This window comes from Ambystoma mexicanum, chromosome 13 (genome assembly GCF_040938575.1).
Source record: "Ambystoma mexicanum isolate Mex_15411 chromosome 13, UKY_AmexF1_1, whole genome shotgun sequence".
In the NCBI taxonomy this organism is placed as follows: Eukaryota; Metazoa; Chordata; class Amphibia; order Caudata; family Ambystomatidae; genus Ambystoma; species Ambystoma mexicanum.
In genome coordinates, this window is record NC_090938.1 from 47,836,022 (window position 1) to 47,849,441 (window position 13,420).

Here is a 13,420-nt window from a genome sequence, read left to right on the forward strand (position 1 = left end):
CTCACCGGAGACCTCAAGGGTTCTCTGTGGACCTTCCTTTGACCACCCAGGTCCAAGGGCGCGCGAGTGTCAATACGGGACCGCTCTCTGCCGGCTTCTGAAGAAGACTCGGAGGCATGCTTACCCTTTTCAAATATTTCCAGCATTTTCAAGCGGAATGCCTCCCAATATTCAGATGACGAATGTTTGGTAGGGTGTTTTAATTTTTTGGGGGTTCTTCCGGCGAGGATGAGGGGGATGGCGTTGATGGTGCCGTCTCCTCGATCGCTTCGTTGAGGATGGCGAGTGGTGTGAACCACTATGGGACCTCGATCCCTTTTTGTTACTCTTATGTTGAGGAGAACGATCTCCGGAATCGACAGTTGATGAACGGTCGGTCTTAGTTTTACGGGGTAATTTCCCTACCTGTAACTTCCCCTTTCGTTCTCGCAGGGCTTTTCCCGTCATAACCTGGCACTTTGTGCAGGAATCGGTGTCATGGCCTTCCCCCAAGCACCACAGGCAAGAACGATGGGGATCCGTTATTGACATTTTCCAATCACACTCCTTACACTTCTTACCGTGCGAGGAGTCATCAGGGTAGAGGACGAAGACCTTGTTGTCGATTAACTTGTTCATTTTTAGGAATTGCGTAGCAAATAGTTACTAGTGATGGGTGCCGAGTCTCCGAAGCAAACACGTCTGCGAAAAAACTGAACTGAGGCCAACGGGTGCCGCGCGTGCTACTTATACACAGAATGACTTCACCCTCGATGGAGGCCTTCGAGGGACATCGACTCAACGCCATCGACGCACGGTGCCCTCTGCCGAGAACATTTTTCCGAAGCTGGACGCGATTCTCAAATATGAGGAATACATTGGAGGACACAATCCATTCGAATGTGCATTATGTATTTAGTGTTTCAAGCACTAAACAATTTAATCATAGACATATTTTTCAAGTACAAAGACTAGTCGTCGTTCTTATGTTTCCAAAATACACTTTGTTTTCAAGCAAAGCAGCAAGGAACCCTCATTGGTGCCATTTATCCCCGTTATTACAGGTGCACAATAAGAGTGCACTAGACTTTCCATGTTGGAATGCTATCCATCTACCACAAAATAATTCATATGGTAATTCTAGGTTCCAATAATATTGGGCCTCATTACAAGTTGGGAGGTGCAGGTTAAATGCCCCATTGAGGCCTATGGACTAAACGAAAATTGGGATTTCCACCACCACTGCCACTTTTATTCTGGTGGTAATACCAACTGGACCAAGCAGCGGTAACGTTAATACAGTTTGGTGGTATCTGGGTGGATTTACCACCCAGATACCACCAATCTCGTAATGAGGCCCATTGTGTTTTGCTCAGTAAAACAATAAGACAAATGCAACATTCTTACTCTGACTACAATATATAATGGAAGTGATCATTAGAAAGTAACATTGTACAGTTATAAAAATAGCCAGTTTACAATGTTAGTACAATTAAATAATTTGCTTTTTTTAATAGCTTCTTTCACTAAGAAATCACAGAATTTTGGAAAGGGTTGCACTCAGATAAAACCAATGATCGATTTCTTCTGTAAGCACCAAAGCAATGTGTAAAGATGTTGCATGCTATCCACTGACGGGCTGGTAGTGCTGCAGAAGCTGCACATTTGTGACAACATACACAAACGTTAATAGATATTAATTAATAGGAAACAAATGCAGTAGTAGGCCCTGCAGGCCGGTCCTCTGATCTCTTACAAGATCATCAAAACGCCAGCACCTGCTAGAAAGTCGAACCACGTCCTCCTCACCTCTGCCATGCAGACATTGAGCCCTCAGTGTGATGGACGCATTCTTGCAGAACAGATGCCATGGCAATGTATGGGCTTCATTTAGAGTCTGGTGGTGGTAAAGGAATTACTGCCACTTTTACGGTATTACCGAAATTGTTTGTTTACAATTGTTCGAATGAACAATTGACCGATTTTAAAGGGTCACAATTGACCTTTTCACAATTGACCATATATATATATATATATATATATATATAAAAAAAAAAACACATATAAATGGAGGGTTGTAACACTGCAAAAAACCCCACAAAATATGTCAGAAGTATTCCCAGCACTCAAGACCAAACCATCTTCTTACAAAAATACTTCGTTTTTATTCATTATAAAAACAAGCAACCAACTGTGCAAAATATGCAATGAAGGGTAGGTATACATCAAAACCTTCCCATGGCATACAGGTTTAAACAACACTCACCCCCCAGGGTGGAAAATCGCCACGCGTTCCGCCTGGATGTACCAGGCTTCCTCAGGCTGATCAAACTCCACATCCGTGTAAACACAACCCATTTAAAACTTAAGGAAAGCAACTCGAGCGAGCAGCTCCTCCCCCTTCTCTCATTGTCTCTGATCACGTGATCGCTAAATACCGCATTGAAACTTACATCAAGCGGGCCACCATAATGAAATGACTAAGTAGTCATTGTGTTCACTATGAACACAATACAATGGCCATAAAATATGTGCCATCTTAGTATGCGAGTAAAGGGACAGAAAACTCCTCGCTCCACGTTGCATTTCCCTAATTAAAATTATGAATTTCTTTAAACATTTACTTGTGTTTGATTGCGCTAGTGCACCTTTCTATACCATGGGTAAACTTTATCAACCTTGACAAGAGTTTAACCCATTACGTCCCTGGGTGTGTGTTGCTCTAAAAGCCAAAGACGGCACAACAACAAACTCTTAAAACACCAAAGCTCTCCTATATAGATGTGGGACATAGTGCCCTCTAGTGGAGAAGAACTATATCTCTTTTAGTACAATCTTATGTATAAGGCTTTCATATGCTCAGAATAATTTCCTTTGCAATTGTATTTATCTATGAAAGTGCATTTCCATTAAGATGTTCGGTCTGATTAATATAAGAGACATGTATTTACCACCGTAGTTATAGTTGCTAAACGTGACTAATACATACTAAAAGGGAAATATTCTCTTAATGATCCTATACAGCAAGTCACAATATATTTACAGAAGCTATTCAAAGTGCAAGTGCTCAAAGTGTTCAAACTTAAACATCACATTAGATGATCAAATACTGATGTAATGAATCTTGAATTGCAATATAGTACTGCAATGGCAGCACCACATTGCTCCCTAAAATAGGTAATTCCCTCTTGTCCACAACAACATTAATAGGGGGATATACCAAACTAGCTAACCAGGGTCCTGTTGTTGCATACATTTACATAGACATCCATCCAATCTACTGGAGAAATACAAACATCTCTGAATCAGTGTTGAGTCCATTAGGCCTTAAGGTATCAAATTTACAGATTAGGGTTGCCTCTAATTGCCTAAGTTTCAATTCTCGGTTACCCAGTCTTCTGTGTTGTGGGACATGGGCAAGACCAACAAATGACATTTCCTCCACATTACCACCATGTTTCTCTATGAAGTGTCCTGTCAGAGGATTGGTAGTATCTCCATTCTTAATGGCTCTGTAATGTTGAAGAATCCTAAGCTTAAGCATACCTATTGTTGATCCAATATAATGAAGACCACAGGTGCAGGTAATGGCATATACTGTAAACTTAGTCAAACATGTGATTCTATGTTTGTATCTCCATGATAAACCATTGGAACTGACAAATGGAGTTTTAGATACAAAGCTGCACATTTTGCAGTTCGCGCATTTACGAAAACCTCCCAAATCCTGTTTCAAAAAATGGCCTGACTTGGTAACTTCTGTGACCACCATACTAGGTGACAGTATATTTTGAAGAGTTGGCGCTTTACGGTATGTCACATTGGGAGCCTTATCTAATACCTTCTCAAGATCAGGATCTGTCAGGAGCACATTCCAATGTTTCTTCATAATTCGTTTAACATTAGTAGCTTGATGATTATACCCTGTTATAAATCTAATCTTATCCGGTTTTTTGCTAATTTGGGCTCCAAACAATTCCGTTCTTTTCGGAGCTTCTGCTTTCTTAAAGCAGTTTGTAATTACATGTTTCTTGTACCCTCGTTTGACAAACCTTTTACCAATCTGCTTAGCTTCTGTCTGATAATCTAATTCTTTACTACATGCCCTTTTTGCCCTCAGGAACTCTCCATAGGGGATTGAGTTAATTAATGGGGTAGGGTGGTGACTCTTGGCATGCAGAGTGGAATTCGAACTTGTTTCTTTTCTAAATAACTTAGATGTTAAACAGTTGTTCTCCACTGTAAATAACACATCCAGAAAGATCAGTTCTTTTTTGCTATGTACACATGTCAATTCCAAATTCAGATTGTTAATGTTAAGAATATGGACATAGTTATGTAACTGAGTCTCGGTACCATCCCATATAATAAACAGGTCGTCTATATATCGGTACCAGACAACTATGTGTTTAGTAAATTCTTCCATCTCTTCTCTCCAAGCTATCTGTGTTTCCCACCATCCCAAATAAAGATTAGCGTAAGTGGGGGCCATACATGACCCCATAGCTGTACCCTGAGTTTGTTTATAAATCGAAGTACCATGTAAGAAATAGTTATGCTCCAAGCAAAACTGAAGCATTTCCAACAGCATTTTGTTGTGTTGTCGATGACTAATGGATCTAAATTCTAAATAGAATTTACAAGCTTCAATGCCCGCTTTGTGTATAATAGATGTGTATAACGAGACAACATCAAGGGAAACCAAAATATATTGTGGTTCCCAATAGACATTGTCTACTTTAGTCAACAGGTCAGAAGTATCTCGTATATATGAACTAAGACTGGTAACAAATGGTTGTAGGAAGTGATCTAGGAATTTGGAACTATTTTCTAGAAGGCTCCCTATAGAAGAAACTATAGGGCGACCAGGTGGATTGGTTAAACTCTTGTGTATCTTCGGATTAAAGTAAATTAATGGGGTAACTGGAAATGGATTTTTTAAAAACCAGTATTCCTCATCACTGATCAATTCCAGATCACACCACTTGCGTAACATTGAATAATATAATAAGTTGGTGCTCAATAATATACTGTTTTCTACCAGTGTATAATTGCTAGTGACACTCAATTGCCTCTTTGCTTCCATATTGTATTGATCACTGTCCAAAATCACTATACTACCCCCTTTATCCGAGGGACGTATTACTATGGTGTGATCGTCTCTTAAGTTCTCTAATGCCTTGTATTGCCGGTAGTTGAGATTTCTAGATGATGGGGATATCTTCATCGGCAGTTGCTTGAAATCTTTCATGACCAAACTTTCAAAAGTGTCAATCGGGCCACAGATGATGTTGGGGCAAAAGATAGATTTAGGTTTGAACTTGCTAGGGCAAGTGATATCTGTGGGTATACCAAATTCTCTTTCCAATGTTATATCATCCAATGTTGACGCCAACTCCCATTCTGACTCAGATTGTGATCCCATTTTCGCAAGACATACTAGGCTTGTCATATCTTTGTCCGTGAGGGGAGATATTTCTCTACTGATTGTGTCTCTATTTTTTGTTCCTTCGCTGACCTTTGTTGCATAGAACTTAGTAAGTTTTAATTTTCTCAGGAATTTGAAGAGATCCACCCTCGTAGATGTATAGTCATAGGGGTGTGTAGGGCTGAAGGATAGGCCTAGGGATAATACCGAGTTCTCATCTTGTGTAAGTCTTCTAGAGGATATGTTGAAAATCTTTAATTGTAGGTTTTCCTGCCTCTCGGTCTCCCCCTCGGATTGTTGCCAGATCGTGTAGTCATGTTTGGTGCATTGCTTATGCTGGCATCCTCGCCTCGTCCTCTTTTTCCTATTCTTCCGGCTGCACCTCTTCCTTGTCCGGAGTATTGGCCCTTTCCCCTCTTGTCTGTCCTGCTGTCCAGATGCAGTAATTTGAATTCCTCTAAAAAATTTAACCTTTTTGAGGTGGCTCCATCTGTATCCGAGGACTCTACTTCTGAACTACTAGGTTCTACTGACATTACAGCCGACGGTTGAACATTAGTTGCTATTTGTTCAAGTCTTTGTCTAATCGGGGCATCGAAACGTTTAGCGAATGTGTATATTCTGCCATGTTCATAATCCAAACGATCTCTTTTGAATTTCTGTTGTTTTCTAATTCTTATTTCACCTTCGTATCTTTCAAGGTTTTCATCCACTCTTGGCATACGTTTCTTGCATTCGTCCCCATCTTCAGAGGCAAACAGTTGTTCTTCCATTTCCTCAATGTCCTTTATCAGCTTGACTCTGTCAGTTTTAGCATATTTGATAAGGCTCTCAATCATTTTAAATGAACATTCATTGGTGTGTTCTGTCCATTCCTCTATTAGTTTGGGATCAATGTCCTCGAACGTGGGGATAGTTAAAATTCTTAAACCCCTTGGGATGCGTCGGACTTCCAAATACGTTTGTAGCGTCATCGCTTCCCACCATTTTGAAATTTCCTTTTTCTTTATTTTTTCCAATTTGTCTAGTTTCTGCTGTATAGTTAGGCTTGCTGGTAAGCTCCCTTCCGCCACGTCTGCTGTGGCTGCTTTGTCATGTTTAAAAAGAATTTGTGCAGCGGCTCGTCTTTTTGCTTCAACCTGATCTGCCATCTTGGTTGGTTTGCAAGAAAGGTGCTATTAAAAAAGCAGAAAACTGAGCAAGTGGGAGCTGAAAAAAATCACTCTCCTCTCCATACACTCTCACTCCACTCCACGCGGCTGAGGTGCGCTCAGTCGGTCTCCCCAGTTCCAGATTAAATGTCTCCAAACCCTATGTTTCCTCTCCATAAATCTGGAATTTCATTCAAGAAAAACAGGGGGCTACACCATGGCCAGATGAAATATTAAATGAATTTTTAGAGCAACACACACCCAGGGACGTAATGGGTTAAACTCTTGTCAAGGTTGATAAAGTTTACCCATGGTATAGAAAGGTGCACTAGCGCAATCAAACACAAGTAAATGTTTAAAGAAATTCATAATTTTAATTAGGGAAATGCAACGTGGAGCGAGGAGTTTTCTGTCCCTTTACTCGCATACTAAGATGGCACATATTTTATGGCCATTGTATTGTGTTCATAGTGAACACAATGACTACTTAGTCATTTCATTATGGTGGCCCGCTTGATGTAAGTTTCAATGCGGTATTTAGCGATCACGTGATCAGAGACAATGAGAGAAGGGGGAGGAGCTGCTCGCTCGAGTTGCTTTCCTTAAGTTTTAAATGGGTTGTGTTTACACGGATGTGGAGTTTGATCAGCCTGAGGAAGCCTGGTACATCCAGGCGGAACGCGTGGCGATTTTCCACCCTGGGGGGTGAGTGTTGTTTAAACCTGTATGCCATGGGAAGGTTTTGATGTATACCTACCCTTCATTGCATATTTTGCACAGTTGGTTGCTTGTTTTTATAATGAATAAAAACGAAGTATTTTTGTAAGAAGATGGTTTGGTCTTGAGTGCTGGGAATACTTCTGACATATTTTGTGGGGTTTTTTGCAGTGTTACAACCCTCCATTTATATGTGTTTTTTTTATACATTAAGGAGCTCAGTCAAAGCTTCTTTTCCTAGCACCAGCTACGAGTTAGGCAGTGCACTAAATTTGGCTACTTTGTTTTTACATATATATATATATATATATATATATATATATATATATATATATTGTAAAACAAGGGGAAAAGTAATTGCACTTCTCCACATAAGGACAGCACTCTTCGCGGTTAGGACGCCAATATGGATCTCCAAGAAATAAATCAATTCACCATTCGCCAAAGGTTCTTATGCCATATCCAGTTTTATTCAAGGCATTATATATAGGTTTGGTAATATATATATAATATATATAATTAGTCTGTTATATATATATATAAGGGGTTTTGGGGGGTTTTGCATTGGTGGGGGTCAATTGTAATTCGAACAATTGTAAAACGAACAATTCGTACACAACCACTTTTACCACACAGTGGAACTGCATGTGATATTACTGCATGCCGCAAGCTTGCATGGCGTCATATGGCATTTCCCCTGGGAGTCTTCTGGGACCTTAACAAGGGGAATAAATGAGGGTCCACCTGACTCTGAATCTTGAGGCCCTTCTACTTACCACATGTTCATTCCACTCAGCACCAGTAGTCAAGTTCGGCGGTATTCCCCCCAGAAATTCCACCAAGATTATGTCTCTAAGTGTCAGGCTCCAGAGATGCTGCTGTCGCTGCTGCTCTCATTCTACTGTGAACCATCAAGAGACATCGCAGCCATCTTCAGTCAAGATAACTGTGCTTTTTCACTGTTCGAGCTGCTGTCAGCACAGGCTACGGTGCCACTAACAAAAAGGCACCCGATAACACAACTCCTGACCACAGAGGGAGAGGGAGAGGAACGGAGGGAGGGAGATGGAGAGAGAGAGGAGAGAGAGACAGAGAGAGAGACAGAGAGAGAGAGAGAGAGACATATTGAGGAAGAAAGAGTGAGAGAGAGAGAGAGAGAGAGAGAGAGAGGCACACATTAAGGAAGAAATAGAGTGAGAGAGAGAGAGAAAGAGAAAGACATTAAGGGAGCAAGAGAGTGAGAGAGAGCGAGAAAGAGGGAGAGAGACATTAAGGGAGAAAGAGAGAGGGAGAGAAAGAGAAGCTAAAGACACAGAGTGTGTTAGAAATAGCTCATGGACGACATTTGGGGGTTGTCAGGGGTCGCATCTGCGACACCTGAGATCTCCCTTGCTACCCATTAAAAAAAAGGTTTGTTTTTGTTTTCTTTTCTTTTTAAAATGTAAACTCCTGGGATGTGGCCAGCTCCATGTGGCTATTTGCTTCTAGAGTGGCTCGCTTTCTTGTTCAGGCCTCATAAAAAAAAACAAGGGGTTGCACTAGTGTAACACTTTGAGCAGTGACCCTAAATAAGAAAGAATAGGAATAACAAATACTGTGTCTTTCTGGAATTCTATACAATAATTGCTAGACTCGTTAAAGGTTTATTTCAGGCACACTTCAGGGGGTGGGTCCCTGATTTAGTCTGTTCTTAAACACCTCAACTCAGTCTTTCATCCTTCTGGGGTTGGTAAATGAGTACCAACACAGGTTGGGTGATATTGTATGTATATTTGTTCTATATAAAGCGCTTAAGCACAAGTGCTTTATAATAACACATCATTATCATTTGGCCTTGGGCGTCTGCTTGCATTCACAGTAATTTGGTAATATGGGCCTATACACAGTGAAATTAACGATACATATGGTGATCCATTGATATATGAAATGTATATCACATTACAGTGATACCGTAACCATATTTTTCGTAGTGTACTTAGGAACAATGCTATGTGATGGCCCTTCCTGTTTTGTCATGGGGTAAAAGGTCGTGTTCCATCGCTTCCTGTTAGGTCATTTCGGGGTTGGGTCAAATGGCATTACTTCCTATGATGTCATCAGAGGTCAAGGGTTGTGTGAAGTCATTTCCGCTACCACTGGCATTTTGGTGAAATGGCGTCCCTATGTCAGCTACATGTAGTTAAAATATATTTTTGCATTCAAAAAAAGTATTTGTTATTACCTATTTGTGGTTGAAGAAAAATAAGTGAATAGTCATGTTTTTTTTTTTCGAATGAACTTGAGCAATATAAACCACGCGATAATCTTGAACTATATATGAGATGACAGCTGCTTGCAGTCGATTGTGAATTCCAGTTCGTCTATTATCAAACGGTTTCTACTGAATCCAGTTGCATGAAGTTTGGGTTTGGGAGATTGCCTTCCACATGGTCAATAAAACCACAATTCTGTTCACATTTCTTAAAGGGGTTTTTAATATTTGGCATTTTCTATCATGTGCGGGGGCATTTCTGCCATCTTGTGGTTAAAACTATTAGAGCAGTCAACTCATTTCTGATTTCTGCGTATCCATACCACATAAATAGAAAGTAGTAACTTAAACTGCTTAACCAAAATGACAAATTCATGTGAATTACACAGAATGAAGGCAAAAGTGATGCGCCTTTCATGTTAATCATCCACAGAGGTTAACTTGCAATGTTAAGCTTGGACAACTGTAATGAACTCTGACTGTCTCTCTTCACAGACCCGCCTTTCAAAGGAGAAGACTCAGAAGACGGCGAATGCTCTTACCAAAGGTAGAGAAGGCCCTTTGCTCCCATTGGTCAATGAGGAAAGACGCTCCTTCCTCTCTTGTAAAGGAAATCGGCGTGACTCCATCGAGGGGGGCATCTTTCTGCCATTCCCCCCGGCAGTAAAACACATAATGACGCCGAAAGCCCCCATAGCCCTCACGTTCAATTGAGCAGTTTAATATCAACCTTCAGAACATGGGGCTTGGATCCAACCTATCGCTGTTAAGAATGAAGGCAAGACAGTGGTGGGAGGCTCAAACCGCTGCGCTTTTTTATGGCAATGTTAACTTCCCAGATCCAGAGCAATGTATTGACCTCTACTCCCGCTCCCCCATAAATAGACCCATCCCAGGGTCGGACTGAGCCATAACACTGACTCCGGCAAAAAAGTGGCCCACAGTTGCAAATGGCAATTCATTTCCTCGGTGATGCTGTTGGAATAGATCCCAAGCAGGAGTTTCTTGATAAAATGTGATGCAAATTGTTCATTTTCAAGAATATTTATTCAGCATCACTGGTCAAAACCACCAGTTAAGCAACTCATCAAACTGGCCCACATTGACCCAAAAAAGTGGCCCACACCAGCATTTAGCGTTTTTGGTTCGGCTGTGGGCCTATTGCCCTATAGGCCAGTCCGACCCTGATCCACCATTGAGGGCATTAATCGATCATCACTTTTGCCATCGAGGGCTAGTTTTGACCTTTGGTTTTACATCAGTTATAAACATTGATGTTTGCTGCTGTTTTTCTTAATATGTCAAGAGGAAGCCTTTACTCCATACATTGCAAACACTAAACTTTGACTCCTCATTGACCACAAGGACCACTGCTATTCCCCTTGCATGCGAGTCACTCATCCGCCTACACATTAAATCAAGTGTTCATTTTCACTTCTCCATTCACTCCAAGGGTTGACCTTTAAATTCTCTTTACGAGTCCATGAACTGTTCTTCAACTTTCCATCCAAGGAAAGGGTTTATGTTGATCCATGGTTGCACTAGCATTCAATTCTCCATCTTGTGAAAATGAACACCCCATATTCTCTGTACGATGCACGGAATGATGTATGTTTCTTCATCAGGCAAAGATCCCTTCTCTAGCTGGATCAAAATTCAATCGAACTGCCATCATTTACTAAGGGAATCTTAGATTCTACAGCCAGTGATATAATTCGAAGTCTTTAACAGACTCTTCATCCAATGCAAGGACTTTAATTCTCCATTAAAAGCAACAGTTTTTTTTCAGGTTTGCATCCAAGGATCACCCTGATTTCTCCATGATCTTTGTGGAACCCCTTTGATCCGCCATTATGTGAAAGGATCAACCTTGACTTATCGGTCAGCTAAGTGCAGCTGTCACCTTTGATTCTCTATGAATTACTATGTTTGGCTCTTCATCCAGTCCAAGAGTCCTCTTTGAGTATCCTCCTATTGCATTGTTAAGTCCTGCCATCCAGTGCAGGCACTGCCTTCTATTCTCCATCCAGTGCAAAGATTGGCCTTCAATTCATCAACCAGTGTGTGCATTTCCTTTAAATGTCCACCAGTTGCAAGCAGTGCCTTTAAGTCTCTGTCCAGTGCAATTCTTCATCCAATGTGAGGTTCAACTGTGAATGTACATCCATTGCAGGCACTGCCATCTATTCTCTCTCCATTGTAAAGACTGACCTTCATTTCGTCATTCAGTGTGTAGATCTCCTTTAAACATCCGTTCACTGTAAGCACTGCCATGCATTCTCCATCCAGTGTAAAGACTGACATTTAATCCAGTGTGTGGATCTCCTTTAAATGTCTGTCCACTGCAAGCAGTGCCCTCAAATCTCAATCCAGTCTGAATCCATTGCAACAATTGACCTTCAATTCTTCATCCAGTGTGGGTCTCCTTAAATGTCTGTCCAGTGGTAGCACTACCATCTCTTCTCTGTCAGTGCAAAGACTGACCTTCAATTCTTCATCCAGAGTATGGATCTCCTTTAAATGTCTGTCCACTGCAAGCAGTGCCCTCAAGTCCCAATCCAGTCTCAATCCATTGCAACAATTGACCTTCAATTCTTCATCCAATGTGTGGATCTCCTTTAAACACTGTCCACTGCAAGCAGTGCCTTTAAATCTCTGTCCATTGTAACAATTGACCTTCAATTATTTATCCAGTGTGTGGATCACCATTAAATGTCCAACCGTTGCAAGCAGTGCCTTAAAGTGTCTGTCCAGTGCAGTTCTTCATCCAGTGTGAGGATCAGCTGTGAATGTCCAACCAGTGCAAGCAATGCCCTCAATTCTCCGTCCGGTGTAAAGACTGACCTTCAGTTCTTCATCCAGTTTGTGGATCTCCTTCAAACATCTGTCCACTGTAAGCAGTGCCATCTACTCTCCGTCCAGTGCAAAGACTGATCTTCAATTCTTCCTCCAATGTGTGGATCTCCATTAAACGTCTGTCCACTGCAAGAAGTGCTTTCAATTCTCTGTCCATCACAACAATTGACCCTCATTTCTTCATCTAGTGTGAGGATCACCATTGAATACCCATCAGCTCTAACAAATGACTTAAGTCTTAATAAACGAGAAGACCATTTTCAACTCTATGTGCATTGCACACATGATCTTCAATTCTACCTCCCTGCAAACACAGTGTTCAATTACATATCCAGTTCAAAAAGCATATTCAATTGTTTGGACACTGCTGCTTTTGAGTTTCAAGTCTTCATCCAGTCCAAGAATCACCTTCAATTTCCCATCCAATACAAAAGAGTTCCCTTCAGTGCCAAGGCTGGAACTCTACAACCATTGAAAGATGGGTGCACCTGTTGTTCACATTATTAATAACCCGTGTAAGACTTGGCCTTCCAAGATCCAGTCAAAATATTTAACCACTATATTGCTGGATGAAAGAATTGGTCAAGGAAACAATAATCTCTCAGCCAACTGTCTAAGGGAAGTGTTGATTCACTAAGTGGGAGTATTCTACTGTCTAAGGGAAGTGTTGATTCACTAAGTGGGAGTATTCTACTGTCTAAGGGAAGTGTTGATTCACTAAGTGGGAGTATTCTACTGTCTAAGGGACGTGTTGATTCACTAAGTGGGGGTATTCTACTGTCTAAGGGAAGTGTTGATTCACCAAGTGGGAGTATTCTACTGTCTAAGGGACGTGTTGATTCACTAAGTGGGGGTATTCTACTGTCTAAGGGACGTGTTGATTCACTAAGTGGGGGGAATTCCATTGTCTAAGGGAAGTGTTGATTCACTAAGTGGGGGTATTCTAGTGTCTAAGGGACGTGTTGATTCACTAAGTGAAGGGTATTCTACTGTGTAAGGGAAGTGTTGATCCACTAAGTGGGGGTATTCTAGTGTCTA

General features: G+C 41.1%; 1 protein-coding gene across 1 annotated transcript in view; it reads left to right on the top strand.

Moving 5' to 3' along the window:
• Positions 1 to 12,649, top strand: part of MFSD4A (major facilitator superfamily domain containing 4A) — a 339,210-nt gene extending 326,561 nt beyond the window's left edge. Inside the window, exon 10 of the mRNA XM_069633153.1 lies at positions 10,022 to 12,649. Within this exon, the coding sequence (XP_069489254.1) occupies positions 10,022 to 10,077 (56 nt within the window). The 3' untranslated portion in view covers positions 10,078 to 12,649. The remainder of the gene's footprint in view (positions 1 to 10,021) is intronic.
• Positions 12,650 to 13,420: the final 771 nt, after the last annotated feature.